This window comes from Lithobates pipiens, unplaced genomic scaffold (assembly GCF_037356315.1).
Source record: "Lithobates pipiens isolate NorthernLeopardFrog02 unplaced genomic scaffold, aLitPip1_a1.2 Scaffold_8, whole genome shotgun sequence".
Classification (NCBI taxonomy): domain Eukaryota; kingdom Metazoa; phylum Chordata; class Amphibia; order Anura; family Ranidae; genus Lithobates; species Lithobates pipiens.
This window is the reverse complement of record NW_027507903.1, coordinates 372,652,698-372,680,207: the sequence shown is the minus strand read 5'-3', so window position 1 is coordinate 372,680,207 and position 27,510 is coordinate 372,652,698. Positions and strand designations below refer to the sequence as shown.

At 45.7% G+C, this 27,510-nt stretch overlaps 1 protein-coding gene across 1 annotated transcript in view; it reads right to left on the bottom strand.

The window, feature by feature from the left end:
* ETF1 (eukaryotic translation termination factor 1) overlaps positions 1-27,510 on the bottom strand; it is an 86,366-nt gene that overhangs the window by 32,647 nt on the left and 26,209 nt on the right. The window contains exons 3-4 of the mRNA XM_077473581.1: positions 15,947-16,122; positions 12,445-12,584 (exon numbers count right to left, since the gene is read on the bottom strand). Coding sequence (XP_077329707.1) covers positions 12,445-12,584; positions 15,947-16,122 — 316 coding nt within the window. The remainder of the gene's footprint in view (positions 1-12,444; positions 12,585-15,946; positions 16,123-27,510) is intronic.

The window sequence follows — 27,510 nt, the reverse complement described above, 5'->3', positions numbered from 1 at the left end:
GGGGCTGAAGTGGTTAAAGTGGAAGTTCCACTTTTGGGAAGAACTCTGCTTGAAGAAACCTCTGGGGACTTCACATAAAAGCTGTATTTATAAAGATTAAATTAGACAGGTGGGCTCAATTTACTAATTAGATGACTTCTGAAGGCAATTGGTTGCACTAGATTTTAGTTAGGGGTATCAGAGTACAGAGGGCTGAATACAAATGCACGCCACACTTTTCAGATATTTGTTAAAAAAAAAAAAAAAAAAAAATAAAATAAGGATTGGTCTATCACACAAGATACATTTACATTTTTGGTTGTAACATTACAAAATGTGGAAAATTTCAAAAGGGTGTGAATACTTTTTCAAGGTACTGTATCTAGCGTCACCCAGCAGTAACTGGACACAGGTCCTGAACACAGAGGTGAAGAGACCATACACACAAATAAAAGGTGCAAGAATGTGGACTGCAGACAGGGCTGAAAGTGCCTTTCAGCCAAAGTCAGATTTGGGTCCGTTTCTTGAAGGGCAATACCACCTTTGGTGTTGCCCTGATTAAGGCTGGGTTCACACTGCTGCGGGGGGAGATCCGGATGTGATTCGCACCGCAAATCACATCCGATCTCAGTATGGCTGAATTCGCATCGCTCCCGCAGCAAACTCGCACGGGACCCTTTTTTTGGTCCGCAACAGAATCGGATCGCATGGGGGTTCACACCATGCGATCCGATTCCTGTGCGAGTCGGCAGATCGCACTGCGATATGCGGACGGATCTGGGGGTGTCATTAACATATCATTGACACTCCCAGCCGTCCGCATAGGGCAGTGTGAACTGCCGGCGGGAGTAATGCGATGCGGGAAAACGCCGCGGATTCGCGGCGTTCCCGCATCGCAGCGGTGTGAACCCGGCCTTAAGCCATCATTTTTTTCCCTAGGATACCTCGCCAGCCAAATCATCTGGAACACATTATGAGAATCATCGAGATCCAAAAAAAAAAAAAACATTCTGCTTCCACTGCAGGCCTGGTCAGAGATATCCTGGTCTTGGGACAAGAGCACATGGGCCCATTCAGAGATGGAGGGAGCTTATTCAATGCAGTCGGCACTCTGAGGTGCAAGAGGCCTGGAGGGAAGCTGGGCAAACATCCCAGCCTCAATTGAGGCCACAATGTAGTCCAATAGCTTCATGCAAATTTGTAGTAGAAACACCCAGCCTTTAAATCCTTGGCTGCCAAAGATGGGACAGAATCATTAAAAAATAGGCTTTCCAGATATTACAATGTGGCTTCCTGAAGAGTGTAGCAGTGCCAGAAATCACCTTGATAAAAAGAGCCGAGGGATGGTGGGCAGGCTAAAAAGGCAAAAGCCACAAATAAAGTGCTGCTTGCATACAAGGAAAACAAAAAAAAAAAAAAAAAAACACGCAGGAACCACTGATGTGCTAGATATAAATATGCTTCCTAGATATCTGACCTCCACCTACAGCATAAGCATGCTAAAACCCAGTGCCCAAAAGGCAAGTGTCCATTTTAGCTGTGCAATGTCACCTCCTACACTCTAGCTCCCTCATCTTGTCCCATGTCATTGTCCTGGACCTCTACTCTGTCTGCCTTTAGGTGATCTCTGAAAACTCTAAGCAGCAATATAGTGAGTCAATGGAGGAACAAGTGTTAAAAAAAAAAAAAAAAAAAAAAACCTTCAGAATTTTTATTTTTTTGTTGTGTTGGTGTCCAAACCATCTGTAGGCGGCAGTGTAACGCAGCAGTATCTAAATTCCTGCATCCCAATGGAGAAGAAAAATCTTAGATACAGAAACAACCTGGAAAGGTTCTAATTCTTCCACAGATTATGTAAAAAAAAGGGCCAGAGACAAGATCGATCAGATGACAATCATGTCTGCACAGAATTCATTAGGCCTGCAGGCAATTTCGATCTGGGGTCACATGAACAAGCTCAGGAGCGCTAGAATTGTTTATAAAATGGCGGCTGGTAGCAAGGGCTTGTGAATGTACACTCGTCAAGCCAAATAGTAGCTTTCTGGTGAAACCGTTTTACATATTTAGGTATTGCAATGCACAATGGAGTAAGAAATAACTCTAGGGCCATCATATACAGCTAACTGTAAACTAATCTGTTAAGGCATTTAAAGCATTACCTATAGCCAATTTTGGGAATCAGGTTTGTTGTAATTTTACAGGGGCGTGCAATTTTAAGGCTTACCATGTTACAATTACAGAATGTATATTTTTTTTAATCAAAGTATAAGTTTGATCATAAAAGTCAATTTAGGATATTAAATAGTTAGCAAGGTTGAATAAAGACATCAGTTCAACCTGAGTGTTTACAATTGTTCCTATCCCTGTAAATGGCACACTCACATCGGTCCCGACCCTCAAGGAGCCCACAATCCAAGGTCCCCATTCATATACTAGGGCCAATTTTGGACGCAAGCCAATTAACCTACCAGGATGTCTTTGGAGTGTGGGAGGAAACCAGAGTACCAGGAGGAAACCCACACAGGCACAGGGATAACATGCAAACTCCAGGCAGGTAGTGTTGTGGGATTCGAACTAGGGCTGAAACAACTAATCGATTAATCGACAACTAATCGATGACTATTTTCATAATCGATTAATCAGCCAGTAACAAAATGGGGTTAAATTGAATGAGTCTGATATTTACTAGATTGACCCTTTAATAGTATATACAGTATATCTCCCAATAGTATATACAGTATATCTCCCCTCTAATAGTATATACAGTACATCTCTCCTCTAATAGTATATACAGTATATCTCTCCTCTAATAGCATATAGCCTCTAATAGTATATACAGTATATCTCTTCTAATAGTACTGGTATATACAGTATATATCCCCTCTAATATATATAGTATATCTCTTCTGTCATTCTCAGAGTGGATTAGATATTTTGCTCCCTAACCATATAGTTGGTTATTTATATTTACCACTGCATTGAGATATTTAAGAATAAATTGTCTTTTTAAACTACATATTAACTAAATTATACACCACTTTTTTTTAAGGTTATTATCCGATTAATCGAAACAATAATCGGCCAACTAATCGATTATGAAAATAATCGTTAGTTGCAGCCCTAATTCGAACCAGTGACCCTTTACTGCCAGACGAGAGTGCTAACCCAATACAACATGTAGGGTGAAACAGGCACCAACGTACAATAACGCATAAAATGTATATTGAGGTAATAGGTCATGTCGGTTGAGGTAATAAAGATGGGATAATTGGGAGGCTATGTAATATTATGCTAGGTCGGGAAGGGCGGTGCCCCCCAAATGGATAGGGCGCTTCAAAGTCTGCCATGAAAGCTTGTGCCTGGAGGAGCCCCAGACAAATGTGTTGAGGATGGATTCCATAGCTCTAGACATGTGAGCTGGGATGTATTTTGGGGCATGCCAGAAGAGGTAGACTAGTTTGGGGAGAATCATTTTTACTAGGTTGATGCGGCCCATGACGGAGGGAGCGTGGACCAGACCTGTGTTTTATGTTTAACCACCTCAATACAGTGCAGTTACACCCCCTTCCTGACCAGACCAATTTTCAGCTTTCAGCGCTCTCACACTTTGAATGACAATTACTCAGTCAACCAACACTGTATCCATATGAAACTTGCGTCCTTTTTTCCACACAAATAGAGCTTTCTTTTAGTGGTATTTAATCACTAGTGGGTTTTTTATTTTTTGTGCTATAAATAAAACGTAAATTTTGTGAAAAAAAATGCCTTTTTCTTCGCTTCGGTCATAAATTTTTGCTAATTAGTAATTTTTCTTCATAAATTTTGGCCAAAATTTATACCCCTACATATCTTTGGTAAAAATAACCCACATTAGTACCGTATATACTCGAGTATAGGCCGACCCGAGTATAAGCCGAGGCCCCCAATTTACCCCCAAAAAACTGGGAAACCTATTGACTCGTGTATAAGCCGAGGGTGAGATATGCCTGTCCATCCCTGTGTGTGTCCGTCCATCCCTGTGTGTCCGTCCATCCCTGTGTGTCCGTCCATCCCTGTGTGTCCGTCCATCCCTGTGTGTGTGTCCATCTATCCATCCCTGTGTGTGTGTGTGTGTGTGCGTCCATCCATCCATCCATCCCTGTGTGTGTGTGTGTGTGTGTGTGTGTGTGTGTGTGTGTGTGTGTGTGTGTGTGTGTGTGTGTGTGTGTGTGTGTGTGTGTGTGTGTGTGTGTGTGTGTGTCCATCCATCCCTGTGTGTGTGTGTGTGTGTGTGTGTGTGTGTACATATATATATCTATACATATATATATATATACAATATAATATCTTTGGAAAAAGAATGTGTTCCTTGTGTCTAAAACATATGGCATCTCAACAGATTATCTTCTTAATAAAACAATAGAATTTCTCATTCAGAGCTATTCATATTTTTACAAGATTCATAAATGTGGGTTTATGAGAGCTATCATGGTAAACCTGCTGGTTAGATCATGTGTCATCCTCTGAAGTCAGTGACACACTTCCATTTATCTTACCAGAGACACAGAATCATGCTGATCATCAATGAGCTCAAGCTTTCAAGGCTTAGCCATCTAGGTTCCCTGCTATATGCAAATATTTAAATTACTACCCTTTCTAGCTTTGGAAACACTGAATTCATCACTTTTACCAGACTCTGCAGCTCCGATGTAGTTAAACACATAATTCTAGACACTCAATAACAATCTTAGCTCTTTATAACAGTGCACCAGTATATTAAACGTGCCAGAGGATTCATTAGCTCTAGTGTTGCCAAGAACGCCATCTGTCCGTGCAGCCTTGTGTGTCCAGCCTACCTGTGTCCCAAGCCTCCGTCCGGTCCCATCCCGAGCCTCCGTGTCGTCCCGTCCCGAGCCTCCGTGTCGTCCCGTCCCGAGCCTCCGTGTCGTCCCGTCCCGAGCCTCCGTGTCGTCCCGTCCCGAGCCTCCGTGTCGTCCCATGCCAGGATCGCCGCTCTTCGTCGGCGCCCTGGCGGCCATTCCCCTGTTCAAAAGCCGCGCCTCCCGCCTCCGCCTGTGATAGGCGGAACACTAAATTTCCCAGCAGCCTGTGTTCCGCCTATCACGGACATCGTATCATCCTCGTCCGTAGTACGAGGATGAGACGATGTCCGTGATAGGCGGAACACAGGCTGCTGGGAAATTCAGTGTTCCGCCTATCACAGGCGGAGGCGGAGCCGGAGGCGCGGCTTTTGAAAGGTAGAATGGCCGCTGTCTGTCTGCTCGACACGCTGTTCGGGCAGTCAGACAGCGGTGACTCGAGTATAAGCCGAGGGGGGCACTTTCAGCCTCAAAAAAGAGGCTGAAAATCTCGGCTTATACTCGAGTATATACGGTATATATTATTTGGTCTTTGTGAAAGTTAGAGTCTACAATCTATGGTGCCAATCACTGAAAATTGATCACTTCTGATCAGGCCTTCAGTACATCAGGTGTACCTAATTTATTGAGACTAACTAGTCAGGAAAGTACAAATACCCCCCAAATGACCCCTTTTTACAAAGTAGACATCCCAAGGTATTAAGTAAGTAGCATGGTGAGTTTTTTTAAGTTGTCATTTTTTCCCACAATTCTTTGCAAAATGAAGATTTTTTATTTATTTTTACTAAATTGTCATATTATCGGGTTATTTCTCACACACAGCATATGCATACAACAAATTATACCCCAAAATACATTCTGCTACTCTTCCCGAGTACGGCGATACCACGTGTGTGAGACTTTTACACAGCCTGGCCACATACAGAGCACTAACATTGATGTAGTACCTTCAGACGTTCTATGAGCAAAAATTACGCATCTCATTTCTCAACCACCTATTACACTTTTGAAGGCCCTGGAGTACCAGCACAATGGAATTTCCCATAAAATTACCCCATTTTGGAAAGCAAACACCCCAACGTATAATCTGTGAGGCATAATGAGTCTTTTGAACGGTTCATTTTTTTCCAGAAGTTTTTGGAATATGTGGAAAAAAATTAAAACGCATTTTTTTTTTTTTTTTTACACAAAATTGTCAATTTATAAGATATTTCTAACACATAACATGTATATAGCAAAAATTACACCCCAAAATACATTCTGCTACTCCTCCCGAGTATGGCGATACCACATGTGTAGGACTTTTACACAGCCTGGCCACATAGAGAGGCCGAACATTGAAGTAGTACGTTCAGGCGTTCTAGGAGCATAAATGACATCTCATTTCATTCCTACCCATCACACTTTTGAAGGTCCTGGACCACAGGACAGTGAAATTACCCACAAAATTACCCCATTTTGGAAAGTAAACACCCCAACGTATATTCTATGAGACATGGGCTGCAAATAGGTACTCAGGTACCCTGATGGCCCGGGACAAGTACCCAGGTACTCTGATGGGCCGGGACAGGTACCCGGGTACTCTGATGGGCCGGGACAGGTACCCGGGTACCCTGATGGGCCGTGACAGGTACCCGGGTACCCTGATGGGCCGGGACAGGTACCCGGGTACCCTGATGGGCCGGGACAGGTACCCGGGTACCCTGATGGGCCGGGACAGGTACCCGGGTACCCTGATGGGCCGGGACAGGTACCCGGGTACCCTGATGGGCCGGGACAGGTACCCGGGTACCCTGATGGGCCGGGACAGGTACTCTGATGGACTGTGATTGACAGGTACTATGAGGGGTGGTGACAGGTCCTCTTTATTGGGGGGGGGGGGAAAGCAGTATGTTTGGTGTACACTGTATGCGGTAACGAGATGTTACCGCAATCTCCTCCTCACACACGATCGGTGTGTGAGGAGGAGAACCCGGTAACATCCTGTTACCGCGGTTTGTTTACATTTTAGTGATCGGCTGTGAAAGGATCACAGCCGATCACGTGGGTAAACAGCCGGCCAATGGCCGTTTACCAGCGTCGGTGACGAGCAGTGTTCCCGGGGAACACGCCGCCACCGACGTGCACACGCAGCGCGCATGCGCCGTGCACGTTCGGGGTGTGACCATCTGTGATCGGCCGTGACTTCATCACGGCCGATCACGTGTTAAACAGCCATAACGAATGGCTGTTCACCCCCTTCGGTGGCGAGCGGTGTCTCCGTGACACGCCGCCACCGAAGAAACAGGGATGCGCGCGCACGATCGCGCGCATCCCTGTTTAAAACGGGAGGCCGTCATATGACGGCCTCCCACCACAATAGCTGCGCCGCCTGGCCGTCATTTGACGGCCGGCGGTCAGCTACTAGTTAAGGAGAGCATACAGTGGTTCCAAGTTTAAATGTGTGTAATCTGAGAGGGAGCAGGAGCACTGCATGCCCAAATATTTGAATTGGTTGGTCCTCACTAGGGGGAGAGCCTCCTGTGCGGCGGTAGGGGCAGTGAGATCTATAGGAAGGATTTGAACCAATTAATCTGTAGTCCAGAGAAAGCTGCAAAGTATTGGATTAGGTGCAGGGCTGCAGTTAGCAAAGGGCCTACATCTTCCAAGTAGAGGAGCATAACGTCCACATAGAGACTGAGCACCTCAGGTCAAATTACCAATGCGGAGGCCCCATATGTCAGGATGCACCTTCTGGCAATGGCCAGTGGTTCTACGACCAGCGCATTCAGCATAGAGAAGATGGGGCACTCAGGACAGAGAAAAAAGGGACTAGACTTCTTTCCATTTACCTGGAGCTAGGTGGTGGGAGCTTGATAAAAGGTAGGAGTTGGAGCCACTTGATAAATTTAGGACCGAAACCAAATCTACAGAGACCTTCCCACAAGTAGCCCCATTTCACTGAATCAAATGCCTTGACGGCATCTAGGCTAGCCACCACCCTCAAGCCAACGTTATGTGTAGCTTGGAGGTTCATGCACAATCTTTTAAGATTAAACGCAGTGATTTTGTTGGGCGTGAATCCTGTTTGGTCAGCATGAATAAGGCCGAGTATTACTTTGTTGAGTCAAAGGGCAAGAATTGTGGCCAATATTTTAACATCTAATTGCAGGAGGGAGATAGGGCGATAAGATTCGGGGTAGAGAGGGTCTTTTCCTGGCTTCGGGTTGAGGACAATTAGAGCCTCGCCCATGGTACGCAAGAGCATGCCAGATTCATAGATATGGGAATACAGTGCCTGTAGCTTGGGAAGGAGAGCCTCTTGAAACTGGGAGTAAAATTCTAATGGAAGGCCATCAGAGCCAGGGGCCTTAGATGGCGGCAAGCACGCTAACGCCTCCGCGATACACTCCTCTGTTATGGGTGCTTCTAGGAGCCCCACTTGAGGGGCTGTGAGGGAGGGAAAGTATGTTCCAAGTAAGCTACGCTCATACGGGGCAGCTAGCTCTTGAAGTGTACAGGTCATAATAAAAAACATCTAAACTCCTGGGCCACCTCTGTTGGGTCCATGAGGGTAGTTCCAGCTTCAGATAGGAGTTGGACCACTACAGGGGGGCTATGATCTAGGTGAGCCATGTATGCCAGGAGTTTCCCTGTCCTTTCGCCATGTTTGCTTGCTGAAAAAAAAAAAAATTCTCTTCTTGGCCTTCTCAAAATGTAGATGGTCCGAGTCTGGAATGCAGGCGTAGCTGGGCAGTTAGAAGCTGTCGGGTAAGCAAGGAATACCTGCTCAAAGGAGCAGTTTTTCCTCGGCTTGTTGCAGGATAAATTTGGAGGCGACTTTGTATCTATTTATGCGTGTAGAGGATCATGCGAGCATGCAGTTTGAACGCCTCCCACACCATCCTGGTCAAGGCCGAACTTGTATTGGAGTGAAAATAGTGCATCCATTCACACTGTACAGCCTCTAAATCAGTGAGGACCGCAAGCCAGAACAGATTCAACCTCCAGATGCAGGTGTGTGTGTGTGTGTGGGGGGGCGGAAACCATGAAGTTGAAACTAGACCGTTTTAGCAATGAGGAATTGTTTGTGTAAGGGGCCTGGTATATCCAGCCCACCCAGGGTTTTTTCCAGTGACATTTGCATTTGGCTTGTAATATGGATCTCTACGAGAACAGATGTGTCTGCTCACATTTGTTTGAGGTGGGAGAGAATGGCGAGCCTTATGTTTAGCTCTCAGACCTCTCACATTGCATGCAACTAACTTGAAGGTTGCCATCATAACAGTTGCGTTTGGCTGTTCAGTCGGATTAACAGAGGGTGGTTCGAGTCCACATTCACACGAGGTGCAATCAGCATATATACATTGAAGCAAAGGCCTCATTGCCCGTCTCGTAGCAGAGCCCTGCAGGAGACAGTGGTAAAGCGTCAGTAGCAGACATGCAGGGGGCCACATAAAGCTGGGCAGACTGGTAGCATCATTAATAAAAAGCAGCATAAAATGCAATACAGCGCATGTCAGACACTGTAGGGGGAAAAAAATAAATAAAAACTAGGATAGGGAAACCTATCAAGTGGACAGCGAGGTGCACCATTGTCCATGGGCAGAGGGAAAATAAACGCAGAGACTGCAATTGGGATTGAAATCCAGGGGCACAAGTAGCCGTCATAGCGGGTGAAGAAAAGTTAACAGGAGTGCGCAGTAATGCAGAACAATTATCTGGATGTTGAGGGGGTGCAGGTACATTGTTCAAGAGTGGCTGAAAAGTGCTCTGTTTTGGGGACAGTACACAGGCGGAGCACCAAGAACAGCAGTGCATCAGCAATGCTGCGGGCCAGGGGAGTTGAGCAAGGAGTAACTTGTCAATGTCTCCAGGATTACTGCAAAATGCAGCCAGGAGGGACAAGGGGAAAAACAGGCCATAGCTTGCTCAGTTTCTAGAATGGGCATCATTGACGTGGATCTCAGTTCAGTAAGGATCATCTGTGGATGGATATGCTCTGCGAGCCATGACTGTGCAGGGGCGGCTGTGTTCCGATTCTCCCGCCATGGCATAACTGCAGAAGGATCCTCAAAGAAATAAGCCCTGGCGTCCCGGATAACACGAAGGTGTGCTGGGAACAACACGACGTAGGCAAGATGGTGGTTGCAGAGTTGATGTTTGGGTTCTGAAAATTGCACCCTTTTCAGACCTCTGCAGAGAAGTCTGGAAACACTGCAATGTGCGACTTGCCAAATGGGATGTTGCCCTTTTCACTGGTGAGGCGTAGGATGGCATCTCTGTCCCAATAGTTGAGTAGCTTTGCGATGAAAGTCCATAGGGGAGCTCCACCAAGAACGTGGAGGAGAAGGCCTCTATCAAAGTTGGCAATTAGTTCTTCAAGGAACGTGTGGGGGGGGGGGGGGGGGGGTTAGACCGATCTTTCTGGCAGTTTGTGCATATCTTGGCAGATGTCAATCTTAACCTCTTCGATCTTGGACTTGAGGGTCATCTGGCAAAGGGAGACAGCATCGAGGATGCGAACGGTGTCTCCGCTGAGCGAGTCGGCACCAATCGTCCCTCCCCGCTGGGTCTTGGTCATCTTTGCCAAGTTTTGCGATCGCACTCAGAGCTCTCTTCGGTGGAGACATTGGCACAGTGTATTTTCTGAGTTGTACTGGTAGTCCATACTGAGTTAAGGGTCAATTTAGTCCCGCAGGATCAAGTTATAGGAGAACGTGCAGCTCTCAATCTGCACTCTTTACGCCATGCTACATCAGGTCACCCCCCTACAGAATGTAAATCTGCACTTCAAAACTTATGCTGGTTGCGTAGCTTTGCAGCCAATGCAGACATGGTCCTAGCACTTACCAGTTGTTAAAAGGGATCAAGATGGTAAATTCTCTATTCACCCCCTATAGGTTGCTATGTGGCAAAGCTTGACTAGCTTTAAGTCTAAGGTCCCCCCTAGAGCACTCCAGTTATGGAACTACAAAAGTCCCATTAGAAATTCCAAGACTGAGCCTCAAGATGGAGATTTGTGGTTTCAGCACAAGGGGGGACTTCTGAGGTTGTCTACACTTGAGTGTTTAGGCCAAAGCATGTATAAATATATACACATATACACACACACATACATACATACATACATACATACATACATACATACATACACACATATACATACACATACCAACAGGTCAGGCATCAACGGCAATTATGATCACAGCAAATAGAGTAGACATTCTCAACCAGGGTTATGGTTGCTAGGGGTTCTCGGATATGTCGATGAATGACTCATTAAATTGTGTCTGCATAGTTCTAAAGTCAAATATCAAAGCTTTTCAGTTGCCCAAGGTCACATTCATACCGATATTCAGCAGTTTGGGTGCAGCACGATTTATGCACATTTTAGGGGTTTCTCCCATTAGACCATGTGTTTTCACGAGTCTTGCATGCTGCATCTTTGATGCGCTTTCAGAAAAAGCAGTCTAAAATGTCAATAGGAGTGCATTTAAAAAGTATGTGTAAATCACGAATACAAATCATGCTGCACCCAAACCGCAATGCACTAGTATTAACCTGGCCTAAGGATTGAAAATCGGCCTGCCACTGTAAGGAAATTTTTTATTTTATTTTTTCCACCTGACCACCAATGCAAAAAAGGGCATCCCCCCCATTAACCTCCAATGAGCTCCTTAAAGCGGAACGTCAATCATTTTTTCAGCTTTATAGTTTCATAGTTAGTAAGGTTGACTAAAGACACCAGTCCATCCAGTTCAACCTGAGTGAGTGTCTACAATTGTCCCTGTACATTGCACACTCACATTGGTCCCTACCCTCAAGGAGCCCACAATCCAAGGTCCCCATTCATATACCAGGGCCAATTTTGGACAGAAGCCAATTAACCTACCTGCATGTCTTTGGACTGTGGGAGGAAACCGGAGTACCCGGAGGAAACCCACGCAGGCACAGGGAGAACATGCAAACTCCAGGCAGGTAGTGTCACGGTTAGGATTTGAACCAGTGACCCTTCTTACTGCTAGGTGAGAGTGCTAACCACTACACCACTGTGTCGCCACCGCTTTACATCTATTAAATCTTCTGCCCTTATTTTAACTTTGGATAGTAAAACTTTTTTTGCCAGTAAATACCTTATACAACCCACTTTGTTTGTCTGGTGAAAAGCCCAAGTTTATGACATCATGAACAGCTTTTTTTTTTACTCTTGTGAGTGTGCCAGGAAGGGGGGGGATGAGTCATAAGAGGGACAATGAGAGCTGGAGGTGTGCCTCAGTTTGTGTAAATACAGAAAGTGAACAGGCAGCAGCTTCAGCTGCCCACAGTAAAATGGTTGCAGCCAGACTCAGTGGAGGGAGATTTCTGCAGTATATTTAGCAAGTACAGAATCACAGTATATAAATATATAAAGTGGTTGGAGGGAAGCTTTAAAATGGCAAAGATATTACAAATTATGTGAGCAGACTGCAGTTCCTCTTTAAGCAGTGGTTCTCCAAGACCTGGAAATAATTTTAAGGGTTCTGCTGATATAAAAAGCTAGAAAAAGGCTCAAGGTCCTAAAATTAGATACACATACCAAAACAATAAACGAAAATTAAGTTTAAAGTACATTTTAGTACAATACCTCAGTGTGAAATTTGTTGTCACACAAGTACAAAGATGTGTTGATTGGTTTGAAAGGCTCAAAATCAATGTTTACTTTCTTCTCTTTTCCTTCTTCTGTTACAATTGTTCCACAATAAACAACCAAGCCATTTGGTGGTACTGAAAAACACAATATGCAAAAAATGTATCAAATGCACCGTCCATGTGTTTTGTAAGTAGATTAGAACGTGGAAACCATTCATGATAACAGTTACCATGCAAGGTAGCAACAACGCTAAAACATTCTGTATTAAAAGAAAATAATTGTATGTAAGTTAAAGGGGGGGGGGGGGGGGGGCGCGGGAGGATTTAAGAGCAGCACCCAGGTTTTTTACTTTAATACATTAAAGTGGTTGTAAACCCTCACATATACTCATATGATAGCGATGAAACAAGTCCTCCTACATAAAAGTTTTATTTGTATATCTCCTGTCTTACCCTTTCTACATGCTTTAAAAGTGCAGATCATGGGAGAAATCTTTCTTCCTCCTTCAGTGGGTGGGAGAGTCTGTACTTACACTGTGTGACAGCCAATTGGAGGAAAGGGACATCGTCCTCCACATAGGCAGAAGAACGCCTCTCCCAGACAAATTTTCAGCTGCTGTAATCTCACGTGTCAGAGAACTTGTCAGAAGTGAAAATATTCTCCCATCTATACCTGCCACAAAATCCCGATATAAAAACAACTTTAGGAGATATTTTACTCCTTCACTCATGCCATTATTGTCAATTATCCCTCACTGTCACTTTCTTTCTACAAGTTCCTTGTGTAATTTGTAAGCACTGCCTCATCTTTGGCTGCGTCATCCATCCCTTTCTTCTCTGCTCTGGACATCAAAATCATACCTTGTATTCTGCCAGGACTTGAATACCAGGTGCTAGTTCGCCATGGAGATTAGAAATTGCTGTTTGGTACCTGAGCACTTTTGTAATCCCAAGTGGTGTAGCGTGGTAATGTTAGCGCAAGATTTAGGAGGGGTACAAAAATTATTCCTGCCGCCAGCACCATCACCAGTGTGCTGGGTCCTATGCAGACCAAGCAATCAATGCTACAACCTCTTGAGGAGCGCCAGGTGTCATGGAACAGACTTCCATGCTGTCATTGCCAGGAGGTCAGCAGGTGTATTGTGCCACACGTGTGTGGGGTGGGTTGGTGGAGGGTGAGTTAGGGAGATGTGAAGCAGGTCAGCAAAGCTCACAGGGGTGGAGCGGAGCCCCTGTATGGCTCTCGGTGACACCATAGGACAGTGATGGCGAACCTTGGCACCCCAGATGTTTCTGAACTACATTTCCCATGATGCTCAACTACACTGCAGAATGCATGATCATGGGAAATGTAGTTCCAAAACATCTGGGGTGCCAAGGTTCGCCATCACTGCCATAGGAGTTGTGAACGCAAGCCTCCAGCTCCTGGAGCTCCTCCTACAGGATCACTGGGTTCAGGTCCAGGCTGAGCTAGCCTGAGAGACTCTTGGCCTCACTTTGGAGCAGGAACCTGTGGCGCTGAACAGGCTCCGCAATGGCCCAGAGCTGGACTTGGATCTGGGCAGTCTACTACTCCCTGGTCAGCCCATGGTAGTGAAATCCAGACAGTTGGAGGGCTCAGTATAAAGGCCATCCAAGATAACAGGATTTAGTTGTCTAAAATCTAATGGGTGCAATTCAATTGTACTGCATTAGTTAACAATTCTCTACAATTTGCAAACATTCTATACTGCTGGACTGAAAAATCTAATATTACATTGAGGTATGAACATGCACTACAAACCAATGTTAATTTTGAAGTCAAATTTCAATTTAGTTTTAGTCTTGGTCATTTGACTAAAATGCAATTTTAGTCTTAGACGTATTTTAGTAATTTCAGTTGCTTTAGCCGCTTTAGTCAACAAAATTAACACTGCTAGGCACAGACCCTTATCTACCAATACATAACACCCCCCCCCCCCCCAAAAACTCATGACCAGGCAGTGCAGACGATAAAGATGGTGACCCTAGACACTAACCCCTCCCCCTAAACCATGACCCTAGTGCAATGAACTCAGAGTGCTAAAAGTCCATGGGTTAGGGGGCACAAATTACTTGCCTTGCCCCAGTCACCGACAACCCACGCTACACCGCTGGTCAGCCCATTCACTGGTGCCACTAGGTGTGAGCAATTCCTATTGCCAAGGCCTCAGGCATGCAGTTTCAGCACCAGCCGATTTAGTTTTAACATATATATTATAAATAAATTAACCCCCTCTCACATTCTGCCTATCCTGGGCATTCATGGAAACAGAACAGGAGACCCATCAGTGCAACCTAGAACCATCACCGAATTAAAGAGGGGAAAAAATAAAAAATAAAACAGAACAAAAAACGATGACCAAAAGGCCATCCTCAGATTAGTTTGAGCTTCAAGACAGGGTCTAAAACACCAAAAAGCTCATCAAAAAATACTGGAGGAAAATTTGCATTCATCGGCCAGAAAGCTGCACACGGGACATATTTGGATATTCCAACATGACAATGATCGAAAACAAGGCCAAGTTTACCTGTCATTATCTACAGCAGAATAAAAGTGAAGGTTCTGGAGTGCCCATCTAAGTTTCCTGACCTCAATATCATTGAGCCACTCTGCAGTTCATGCAAGAGAGTCCAAGAATTTACAGGAACTGGAGGCTTTTTGCCAAGAGGAATGGGCAGCTTTACCATCAGAAAAAGCGCCTCATCCACAAATACCACAAAAGACATCAAGCCGTCATCGATGTTAATCACTTACCAACTGGCTCATGTACATTTACGTCGGCAGTTTGAAGATGGATATCTCGGCAACAGCAGCAGCCACAACCGAGGTATCCATCTTTAGAGTTGGCAGTTCCGTTTCCGATAATGGCAGTCTGTGGTGGCTTCGCCACGAGATCAGCTATTGGTGGCGGGAGAGATGCCACCCCCCCCTCCCGCCGCTCACCGGAGCAGTCGGTAGTGGCAGAGGCGGTTGGGACCTTTCCGTGTATGGAGACGAGTGATACCATAGGAGGGCAGAAACAACGTCAAAACGTCACTTCCGCCCATACCCCTTAAAGGCACATTTTTTTTGAGTTTTCTTTTTTTTTTGCATTTTAGTCCAAATGAGATCTAAGGACTTTTTGACCCCAGATCTCATATTTAAGACCTTGTCATGCTTTTTTTTTTCTATTACAAGGCATGTTTACATTCCTTGTAATAGGAATAAAAGTGACCTTTATTTTTTTCAAAAACAGTGAAAAAAAAAATATAAAAAACACACCCCGTCCCAAAGAGGTCACATGCAGAAGCAAAACACATTTCACGCATGTGAAGTATTGCCGCGAGCGGTAGAGCAAGAGCAATAATTCTAACTCTAGACCTCCTCTGTAAGGTAAAACATGCAACGAGTGAACATTTACTTATGGGATAACATATGCGAGACATTTTCACGTCTTGAACTATATACCGGAGGCTGCATGTCATAAATTACCCACCTTTGTTATAGAGTTTAAGCCTCTGTTGGACAGATGTAATTGCTCCCAGTACTGAAAGGCGGTTCACACGAGACTTGATGTTTGATGCTGTACCAAACTCATCCGCCAACATCTTGGCCACCCTTGAAATTTGGTCTTTTGGAGGAATGATCAAAGAGATCATACTGGTGCCATTCCTGTAGGAATCAAAATGAAGGGGTTTGTAAACGACAGGCAAGTAACTATATTAACTACAACATAACTGTGTGAAATCTACTTTTAGGCCGCATTCACACAAGACGTTTATTAGCTTAAAGCCCAAGTAGTCAAACTGAAATTTCAGCACAAGGGACATTTACTTACATTCATTAAGGTGCAAGTCAAAATGTCACTAAAAAATAACATTCCTAGCTAAGAATTTTGTGAAGCCTAAATTTGCAAGACGTTTATTAGCTTAAAGCCCAAAGTAGTCAAACTGCCATTGCCTCTGCAGGTAGTAATCTTCCTCTGTTACTCCAAGAGACACAGTCTAAGGAGTACTTTAATATATTATAGGGCTTCAAAATGCCTCAAAGCAACATCCCCATCGTGTTTCAGCAGAAGTGATTAGGCTTACAAGAGTATGGCTATGCATCGCCATTCACTGGTATTGGCAGCTGTATGTGGCACCTCTGACTTAAAGCGGAGTTCAACAAAAAAAAAAAAAAAGTCAGCTACAAGTACTGCTCCTGGGTGCAGGCATCTTCAGTAAGGGAATCAGGAAGTGAAGCCTTCGTCCTCTACGGGCAAGCAGAGGGAGGCCACATGGCATAGATCACCGTGGAATCTGCGGCGATCTATCGCCGGAAGAGGGGGCAAATACCTGTATTAGACAGGCATCTGCTCCCCCCTGAAAGGTGTCAAATGCGACACCGGAGGGGAGGACCAAAAAAGCGGACGTTCCATTTTTGGGTGGAACTCCGCTTTAAGTTAATAAAATGAAACACGAGGCCCTAGGCCTCATGCACACAGGACGTTCATTTACCTCTAAGAAGGCAGCAGCATTTTTGCAGAAATATTTTATTTTATTTTTTTTTAAAGTGTCTTAAGCTTTTACAGGTATCAAATTCTTGGGCTTAATTTCACTGGGCAGAATAGGATTTTTGTACTTGCCGTAAAATTCTTTTCTCTGAGGTTCATTGATGGACACAGCTCCAGTAATCTTGACTGCCAACTTCAGGAGAGGACAAGGCAGAACATGTAATACATGTGAAAATAACAGAACTTTACAGTTCCGCCCAGGGGGCGGTCCCTCTGGTAATAACCCCTCAACCTGCTTCCTGCAGCTCAGCAAGTCAACAAGCAGTACAACGTAAATCAATAGGAGGGTGCTGTGTCTGTCAATGAACCTCAGATAAAAGGATTTTACGGCGAGTACAAAAATCCTATTTTCTTTAGTTGACGGACAGTTCCAGTAATCTTGACCGTAGGGATGTCCCCAGTGTCATAACGAGGTGTGGGAACAGCAATAAAACTTGACCCACAAGCAATGGTGCTCCTTAACAGGAGAGTTGGGGGGGGGGGCACAGGGCCACCTCCTTAGGATGTGTCTGTTTAGGACACAGATGGCAACACAAGGTCTTCATTGATGTGAAACCCCCAAAACACCATCGGCAGAAAAGGTTGCGGACGCAACACCACCTTATCCTTGTGGCTAACCAGATAGGGCGACTTGCAAGACAAGGTCTCCAGTTCCGAAACCCTCCCAGCCAATGTACTGGCCACTAGGAATACCACTTTCTAGAGAAAGTCTAGGGAATTTCCCTGATGTTCTGAAACAGCGTTTTCTGAAGCGCTGATAGCACCATGTACAGATCTCACAGGGGCAAGGGTGGACGCACCGGAGTGACTACATGCCGGACCCCTTGTATAAAAGTGCTCACTAGAGAGCGAGATGCCAGAGGCCATTTGGGGGGGGGGACAGCCAAGGCTGATATTTGTCCCTTAATGGTGCAGGATCCTGGAAACAGAATAGGTGCGTGGACACCGCCCCTTCTCACACATGGGGATGTAGGCCTTCCAGGTACGATGGTATATCTTCCAAGAAGATTTTTGCCCTCAACAGTTGAAATCACTTAGTCCGATAGGCCCCGGTTCTTTAGGAACTACTTCCCAGACCGAAGTGCCGGGGACCTCAGCCACCAGAGCAGGGAGTCCCTTTGACTGACTAGCTCACCCAAATGTGCCGATCCAGGGATAACGGAGATTTGTCCCATTTGGTCTCCTTCTGCAAGACTCTGGTGTGAAACTGGGCGTACGGTACCACCTTGAAGGAGGCCACCATGAGGCCCAGGACTTACATGCAGATGCGCAGCGACGACCACCTGCGGTTCATTAATAGCTTTACTGCAGCTCAGAGTCTGCAGTTTGTCTGAAGGGAGAAACTCTCCCTTCCACAGAGTCCAGCAGTAAGCCTAGGTACTCCAAGTGCTGAGTCGGTATAAGCACCGACAGGTTCAACAGCCATCCAAATTCCTGCAGGGTTTGCGTGGGGATCGCCACATCCTCCTTTAATTCTGATGGGCGGAAGCTGCTCTCAGGAGGAGATTGTCTAGGTAAGCTACGATTGCGATCCCACGTTGTCGCAACGCCGCCAAAATTGGAGCCAATACCTTGGTAAAGACTCGGGGTGCTGATGCCAAGCCAAAAAGGGAGAGCCACAAACTGGTAGTGGGCTTCCCCTACTACAAATCGCAGAAACCTCTGATGCATATGGGTATGTGCAGGTTCGCATTCTGGATGTCCAAAGATGCCAGGGAGTCCCCTTGATGGAGTGCAGCAACAACTGAGCGAACTGATTCTATTGTGAACCGCTGCACTTTTACAAAGCAATTGAGGGCTTTTAGGTCCAAGAATGGACGCAACCCTTCCTTTTTGGGGACTACAGATTGAAGTAGAACCCCTGAAACCTTTCCGATTCCCGGAACAGGCACTATCACCCTGCGGCTTAGCAGGTCCCTTACTGCGCCCAATGGGGCCTCCCGGCGAGCTTGGATTAAGGGTATGCTGAAGGGGAAGAACCGGTTTGGTGGCCAAGAGAGAAATTATCTTGTAGACAGAGGAAGTCAGTTCACAGACCCATTTGTCGGACAGCCAAGAGGCCCACCAGGCTGCAAACTCCTGAAGACGACCCCCCCAACTGAGAGACGGGCGGGAGCAAACCTTCATGCGGTAGCACTTTTGCTCGCAAGTCCAGGGACGCTTTTTTCCCCTCAGAGGTTGACCTGTCGGACTGCTGATCCACCCTGTCTGCCACCCTTGGGGACTTGGGACAGGTGCACAATCCCACCCTCCTTGCTGCTGCAGACTGAGGGGCCCCCACCGCAGGACTCACCACCCCGACCGAGTGTTGCGCCATTAAGTCACAGGTGTCTGCATCCAGTATCAGCTCCCGGGTGTCCTGAGCAAAAAAAAAGTGCCGTTCTGAGCAGCAGGTGCCAGCGCTGAGGATAAAAACCATGCTGGGCTACAACAAAATGGCCACCCTGTACAAGGGACATTACAAACAAGATGGCAGCTGAGAAGAGAGGGACCCCCCTAATTGACCTCCCAGGCAAATACCCAGCTGCTCAATCCCATCGAGGCAGGAAGGGCTGTACTTGCCATCCGGACAAGCTGGGGACATCCCATCACCGACCCACTCCCGAGCAGTACGGGGTGGCTGCTGGCCACTTCACACTGTGACTAGGGCATTGGTAGTCCGGTCATGTGTGCTCCTGAGCATTGCGTTCACCGGCCACCCTCGGAGCCTGAGGGGCATGTCGTGGCTGACCCAACGCATAGCTAGGGTCTGCACAATGGTCAGGCTGGGGAGACTACAAGGATCTAGATTATGCAGCCTGTCACCCAGCTGGCTGTTAATAGCAGATCACAGGATCTTAAAGTCTTGCGCAAAAGGTAAAATGTTCCGGAAAAAACCCCCAGGACCGGTGGTCTCGCAGGGAGCCTAGGTCCTTCTTCACTAGGCAAAAAAAAAAAACCTAAGCTGCAGGAAGCACCCTGGGTGGAACTGTACAGTTCTGCCATTTTCACATGCATTACATGTTCTGCCTAGTCCACTCCTGAAGGTGGCGTAATAACCCAATGGTCAAGATTACTGGAGCCGTGTCCTTCAATGAACGAAAGAGAAAAATTATTTATTCTCGTCATCTAAATGAATTAACGCTCAAGCTCCAATGTTTAACAGCCGTTCAAACAAACATTTTTCTGCTCAAGCTCTACTGCTCTTGAACACACTTTTTTCCCCCCTGCCGCCTTTAACAGCCTCTAAAAGCCTTTGTGTGCATGGACACATAGGTTAACATTGAGTAGCATTTAAAGGCGGGGGGGGGCGTAAAAATGTCTGGTGTGAATAAAGGCCAAAAGTGCAACTTTCACCTTTGGATGAAACCACAGGAGCCTGTGATCCATGCACTATTAATATAACAAGGAACCTCTACAACCAAAATGTTGGCACTGAACACTCACAACAAGGTACTTGTGCAGGTAATTGATGAAACAAGCAAAAAAGTAGCAAGTTTTAGATTTGTAGTGCATTAAAGTGGTTGTAAACCCACAAAAAAAAAAAAAAACCCTGCAAGACAAAAAAGGCATAATGGGCTAGTATGCATAGCATTCTAGCCCATTATGAACTACTTACCTTAGATCGAAGCCCCCGCAGCGGTCCTCGTACACAGCTCTGGCCGGCGACATCGCTCCTGGAGTTACTTCCGGGCATCACAGGCTCCGGCGCTGTGGTTGGCCAGAGCAGCAATATCACTCCCACACATGCACGCAGGAGCAGCCAGTAACGGCACACTAACTGAAGCAATGGCGCATATGTCCCGTTGCTTCAGTGCAGATGATGTTAGCACATGCTGTTACAGGGGATGTAGAAAGTGATTGTAAAGGGTTTACAACCACTTTAATAAAACAGATTCCCTTTCAAAAGCCATGAACTCTTGAAGCGATAGTATAGTCAACTTTTTTACTTTTTCCCCTACAGGTAAGCCTATAAGGCTTACCTGTAGGTAAAAAGAATACCTCCTAAGCCTGTATAGTTTAGGACAGGGGTACTGAATTAAAATTCACGGGGGTCCGGTCAGTAAAATTTTCTTCCCGCGGAGGTCCGAATGTCATATTGGTCATGACTCAGATCCTTCACATTACAGCCTCCCGTGCACGTCACAATTGTTTTCTATTGCCATTGTAGATACCTGGGTTTTTCTAGGGCAGAAAAACAGATCTCTGCACAAGTGTGGACAAGCCCTTACATCAGTGCCCTCAGTCCCCCTTCACATCCCTCCCCACTCCACCACAGGACCCCCAATACAGACTTCCTCCATTACAGTCCTCCCTCAACATTACAGAGTCAGACTGTCCCTTTCATCATCACAGCATTCCCCCTATCTCCCCCTCCCCACTGTCCTACCTTATTCACACAAGCCGGGAAGGTCCAGACAAAGGGCGGGACTTTTCAAGTTAAAGGGAGGTGATTGGTTGCTGGGACCGCCCCACTGCCTAGCAATCAATCACCCACTTCGTAATGTGATAAGTCCCACCCTTTGTCCGGACCTGCAGTGTTTCCAGGCTTGGGTGAATAAGGTAGGGCAGTGTGGGGAGGGGGAGAAGGGTGGAGTGATGCGATGATGAAAGTGAGAGACCTGCCACGCCTCCCATGTAAATCAAGCATTTTAGCGGCAGGCTGGCAATCCGGTAGAGGGGAGAAAACATGCAGGCAACTATTTGTGAGGCTGCGGGGCAGATATGGCTGCTACTGGGTCCGGATTCGGCCCGCGGTCCGCCATTTAGTGATGCCTGGTTTAGGAGATATTCCCCTCGCAGTGAGCTGCTGACTTCAGAGGCACATCTGCTCCGGGGGATTCTCAGCCGGAAGTCCAGCAGACGCCAGGACGGAAAGAGGTCTCGCGTGCGCATGTGGGGGAGTGACAACACTCAACACCCAGAAGACACTGTGGCGGCACAGTGGTGTAGTGGTTAGCACTCTTGCCTAGCAGTAAGAAGGGTCGCTGGTTCGAACCCCATGACACTACCTGCCTGGAGTTTGCATGTTGCCTGCGTGGGTTTCCTCCGGGTGCCTGTGGGGGTTTCCTCCCACACTCCAAAGACATGTAGGTAGGTTAATTGGCTTCTGTCCAAAATTGGCCCTAGTATATGAATAGAGACTTTGGATGGTGGGCTCCTTGAGGGTAGGGACCAATGCGAGTATGTAATGTACAGGGACAATTGTAGACACTCACTTAGGTTGAACTGGATGGACTGGTGTCTTTATTCAACCTTACAAACTATGAAAACGTCAGCTGCCTTGGCGGGGATCGGGCGAGATACCGGCGCCTTTTTCTAAGGCAAGTATTTCATAATGAGCTAGTATGCGGCGCACATTAAAAAAATGTAAAAAAAAAACACTATCTAAAAAAAAGTTTTCTATTTAAGATGCATCAATTAGTTCTTTCAGACATGAAATGGAGCATGAGGCTGTATAGTTTGCAATATTTAAATTTTTGGTTAAACTAAATGAATCCAAGCTGAGATAACATGCACTGATGCATTCACACAATTTCACAATAACCGGGAGATGAAACAAAGTTCAGGAATATATTTTGTGGTTGAACTTGTGTCTTTTTTCAGCCCAACTATGTAACTATTCCTTTATCTTATTTTGCAAATCTATGTACACTACAAACTGATTGAATCTGTTCTGACATCGCTGTTTTACTAACCCGACAGCTTATTCTAAATAGGAACCTTAAATGTTTGTAAATATTAAAGATTCTGACTACCAGCAAGAATAAGAGCTTACATTTAAAAGAGCACCTGTCATTTTAGATCCATCATGGCAGGGCCTGTTAGGCATCCAATCACCTGCTGCCACATCCCTCACCTTGCTGCATCACCAGCCATCCAATTAAAGTGAATGGGATGGTCGGCGAGTCAACAGTGGGTCAGAGGAGTCGCCGCTACAGGACAGACAGTTGCCCTTTAAAAATTGTGATTTAAATCAAATCCACCCTGGAGGATCAACCTTTTTTTGCAGACTACAGAAAACAAATATCTCAGCATCTGGGTATAAACAGCATGTAATACAAAAAAAAAAAAAAGAGGTGCTAATAGCTTGCTGTGTCCCATGGACTGCAACACAAAAGTGCATTCTGAATTATTGGGGTGGTTTCGGCACTGGAACTTTAATTTCGGTACAACACTAGCACTTGGTCCTATTCCGATCCATCCTATGCTGCTGGGCATAGTAGTCAGAAAGCGTGACCCTTTACCATACTGCTATCCAGGAATTTGTGAATGAGGGATGACTGACCACACTAGTCTCTGGAAGCAGGAACACATTGACAAGTGCCATTACTGAGGCCACCGAGGAAAGGGTCAGCTTCATTAACAAAACTAGCTTAAAATCAGTCAATGCTAAGCCACAAAATAGTTTTACTAGCAGCTGCAGATCCCTCACATCAGCTAGTACCAACTGTTCGGTAACCAAGAGGCCAATTAATCCACTCTGAAATTGAAGTGGAAGCTACCAACACAGGACCTTCTGGTATAAGAATGAATCTTCCTAAAGGAAATGCTGTAATACAACCAGACATCTAAAAGAGTGCTACAGAATCACTTTAAAACTGATCTTCAGGTTTTTGTTAAACTGGTTATAAAAAGCTCATGGTCTATGCACATTCTATGCACGAAGGGACTAGTGCACTAGTCCCACCCAACCCCACCGCTAACACGTACCCGAGCACCATCCATGTGCACGAGAACCTCAGCTCTCCGGGGACTCCCCTGACTAGATGGGACAGCAGCAGGAGCCATCGACTCCCGCTGCTGTCTCTCAACGCCAACAAGGACAGAGGGGGTGGGGGCTAAGCCACAGCTGTGTGTGAATGGACATGGAGGGCAGCAGTTTTGGAGGAGAGTCTGCTCGGTGTAACATCTTACACACACACACACACACACGTATCGTATCTGAGCACCAAAATTGAGTTAGCAAAACCAAGGCGCAAATTCTAACGTGGCACGAAAAAATTAGAACATCCCCCATTTTGTTCTCAAATTAAAAATTATATACAAACACAAACTGCTGCCCTATACACCATTACCTAGGTGGGACTGTATGACCTTTATTACATAAAAACTGTTTACTGGGGCTAGCATTCAATATACTATAATGTGGAATGTATTCAATCTTATTCCAACCTGGAGCCCCTAATTTTCAAGTTAACTACAGTTGATTATAAATTACATATGCATCTCATTTGCCAGTTTTGCTCTAACATTCCTCAGCAATATGGCAGTGTGTGATGTAGCACAACAGGCTATTACCATTTTAGAACCCATAATTTGTGTTTCCATTAAAGTGTTACTAAACCAATGAAATCAGTCTTTATAAGATGTTAAAGTGGTTGTAAACCCTTACAAACCACTTTGACCTACAGGTAAGCCTAGATTAAGGCTTACCTGTAGGTCCAAGCAATATCTCCTAAACCTATATGGTTTAGGAGATATTTGCCCGAAAACGGGCACCGCTGTCTATGGCGCATGCGCCGTAGACAGCGGCGCACAGGCGCACTTAGCGCGGCAGTTCCTAGAATGGAGCTGCCGCATTTGTCGACTCCCGTGCGCATGCGCGGGAGTGACGTCATCGCGGCTTCGCCGAATGACAGCGGCGGAGCTGCGAGACGCCACCAGCAAGATGGATGCGGTGGACTACAGGGGACAGCGGCGACTTCGCTGGCTCCTTTGTCAGGTAAGTGACACATAATGGGCTACTATGCGATGCATAGTAGTCCATTATGCTTTACCTTTGCAGGGAAAAAAAAAGAGGAAGTAAACTCATCAGGGTTTACTTCCTCTTTAAGCATGCTTGTTTAAACCCCTAAGTTCCAGTGAATATCTGCATTGTGTAAAAAGGCTGTTTGATTCTGTCTCCTCTGTTCCTCCCCACCGTTTACTGTCTCTAAGCCATCTGATAGAACATAGGATAGGGGACCAGCTGCACATGCTCAGTCTGGTGAGCATAGCTAGAGTGTTTTTTTTTTTTTCTTGGGAGAGTGCATGTGATTAACAGGGCTAATCAGGTCTATCGAGAGGGACAGGGGTCCTGAAGCCTGATAGGACAATCCGAGCAGAATGAAAACTACAAGCTTTAACCACTTTCAGACCGGACCAATTTGCTGGTCAAAGACCAGACCACTTTTTGCGATTCGGCACTGCGTCGCTTTAACTGACAATTGCGCGGTCGTGCGACGTGGCTCCCAAACAAAATTGACGTCCTTTTTTTCCCACAAATAGAGCTTTCTTTTGGTGGTATTTGATCACCCCTGCGGTTTTATTTTTTGCGCTATAAACAGAAATAGAGCGATAATTTTGAAAAAAAAAACGCATTATTTTTTACTTTTTGTAATAAATATCCCCCAAAAATATCTAAAAAAACATTTTTTTCCCTCAGTTTAGGCCGATACGTATTCTTCTACATATTTTTGGTAAAAAAAAAAAAATAAAAAAAAAATCGCAATAAGCGAGTATTGATTGGTTTGCGCAAAAGTTATAGCGTTTACAAAATAGGGATAGTTTTATAGCATTTTTATTAATCATTTTTTATTATTTTTTTTTTTTTACTAGTAATGGCGGCGATCTGCGATTTTTATTGTGACTGCGACATTGTGGGGGACCCATCGGACATTTTTGGGACCATTGTCATTTATACAGTAATCACTGCTATATAAATGCAGTGATTCCTGTGTAAATGACACTGGCAGTGAAAGGGTTAACCAGTGGGTGGCAGTGTAGGGGTTAAGTGTTCCTAGGGGTGTGTTACTGTGGGGGGGTTGGGCTTTCATTTAGTGTACACTGATCTCTGCTCCAATCACATGGAGCAGAGATCAGCGTCACTAGTTGCTAGGCAGAATGGAAAAATGTTGTTTACACAGCATTTCCTCCATTCGGCCGCTCCGTGAGACGATCGCGGGGATGCCCGCAGCGATCGAGTCCGCGGGTCCCGCGACCGGACTCACGGGGGTCCCGACCAGCGCGGCGGCATCGAATATTGGACGTACATGTACGCCAATATGCCTGCCCGTGCCATTCTGTCGACGTACATCGTTGTGCGCTGGTCGGGAAGTGGTTAAACAGGCACTAATAGAAGTCACAAGACTGATATATATACTGCTGATGAAAAATGTATTTAGAAGTTTAGATTTACTAAAACGTTTGCATTTCCATGTCCTGTGTACTGTGGGAAACCAGATTTAATGAACACAGGGTTCTGGGTTTAGTAACACTTTAATAAGCAGTTTGACGTCTTGTATATAGTGTTGCTCAAGACCAGTGGAGGTGCGTATATGGAGAGCACAGGAGCGCCGTCCGCTCTATCACCAATAGATAGGTAGATTCAAGCAATGCACGAATCTATTGTCGCCACTGCCACCCCCTATACAGATGTCCGGCCCCGGGCATCTGAATTACAGCGGCGGGGGTGTTTTTGTAAGCCCCCGATTAGAGCTGTCATCTCCAATAGGCATACTGATTAGAGCCGTGGAATATGTCGTATCGGCTCAAAGGTTGTTTCTGTAACAGAACTAAAAATGCGAGTCCCAAGGGTTCAGAGGTGCTCTAACCGGTGGATTAAGCCACGTTACCCCCTGTATAAAGCTTTGGACCAAAGAAGTGGCAGTTGGAACAATCACTAATTCCCGACTGGACTACGCAAACTCGCTTTACATAGGATGACCACAATATCAACTTGTGTGATAACAACTGATCCAAAACACGGCGGCAGGGCTGATAACAGGAAAAAACCCTGGGAATCCATCTCTCCTTCGCTGAGGAGCTTACCTTGGCTAACCGTAAAAAGGATCACGTTCAAGACCCTTTGCCTCACCCACAAATGTGTGCATAGAGAAGCTCCGCAGTACCCAATTGAGAAAATAAATCATTACACACCAAACCACAGTCTTTGATCAGCCAACAAAAACCTCCTCCTCGTGCCCAAAGCCCGGTATAAATCCAAGGGGGATCGGAGATTCCCTCTCCAAGGGCCTCGGCTATGGAATGCTCTACCAATCAACATCCGCCTAGAAGAAAATCACCTGGCTTTTAGGAAAAAACTCAATACCTTCCTCTTTTAGCAGATCAAATCTCGCCACAGCGCCTAGAGGCGATTCAGTTCGCATTGTGCGCTATACAAGTATTTCATTCATTGTGAATAAAACAGACATTGAAACAATACCAATAAGGCTGAGACTTGGCTCTGATAGTACTCAAGGCCAGTTTCCTCTCTTACCCCAGCTGCAGAAAGGCAAGGATTCTATCCATGACATACTTTCTAGGATGCCAACCCCTGGATCCACACCAAGAAACATATGCCTTCCAGACTCTGATTCTGGAAGCGGGCCTCCTTGTATTAATCAAAGTAGATATCACTGAGCCTGAAAGCCCACGATTCTTCAGAATGTGGATTTCAATATCCTAACTGTTAAATTTAGCGTTTGTAAAGCAGGATGGAACACTGGTCCCTGCGATAGCGATGTCTCTTCCAGGACTGCTTC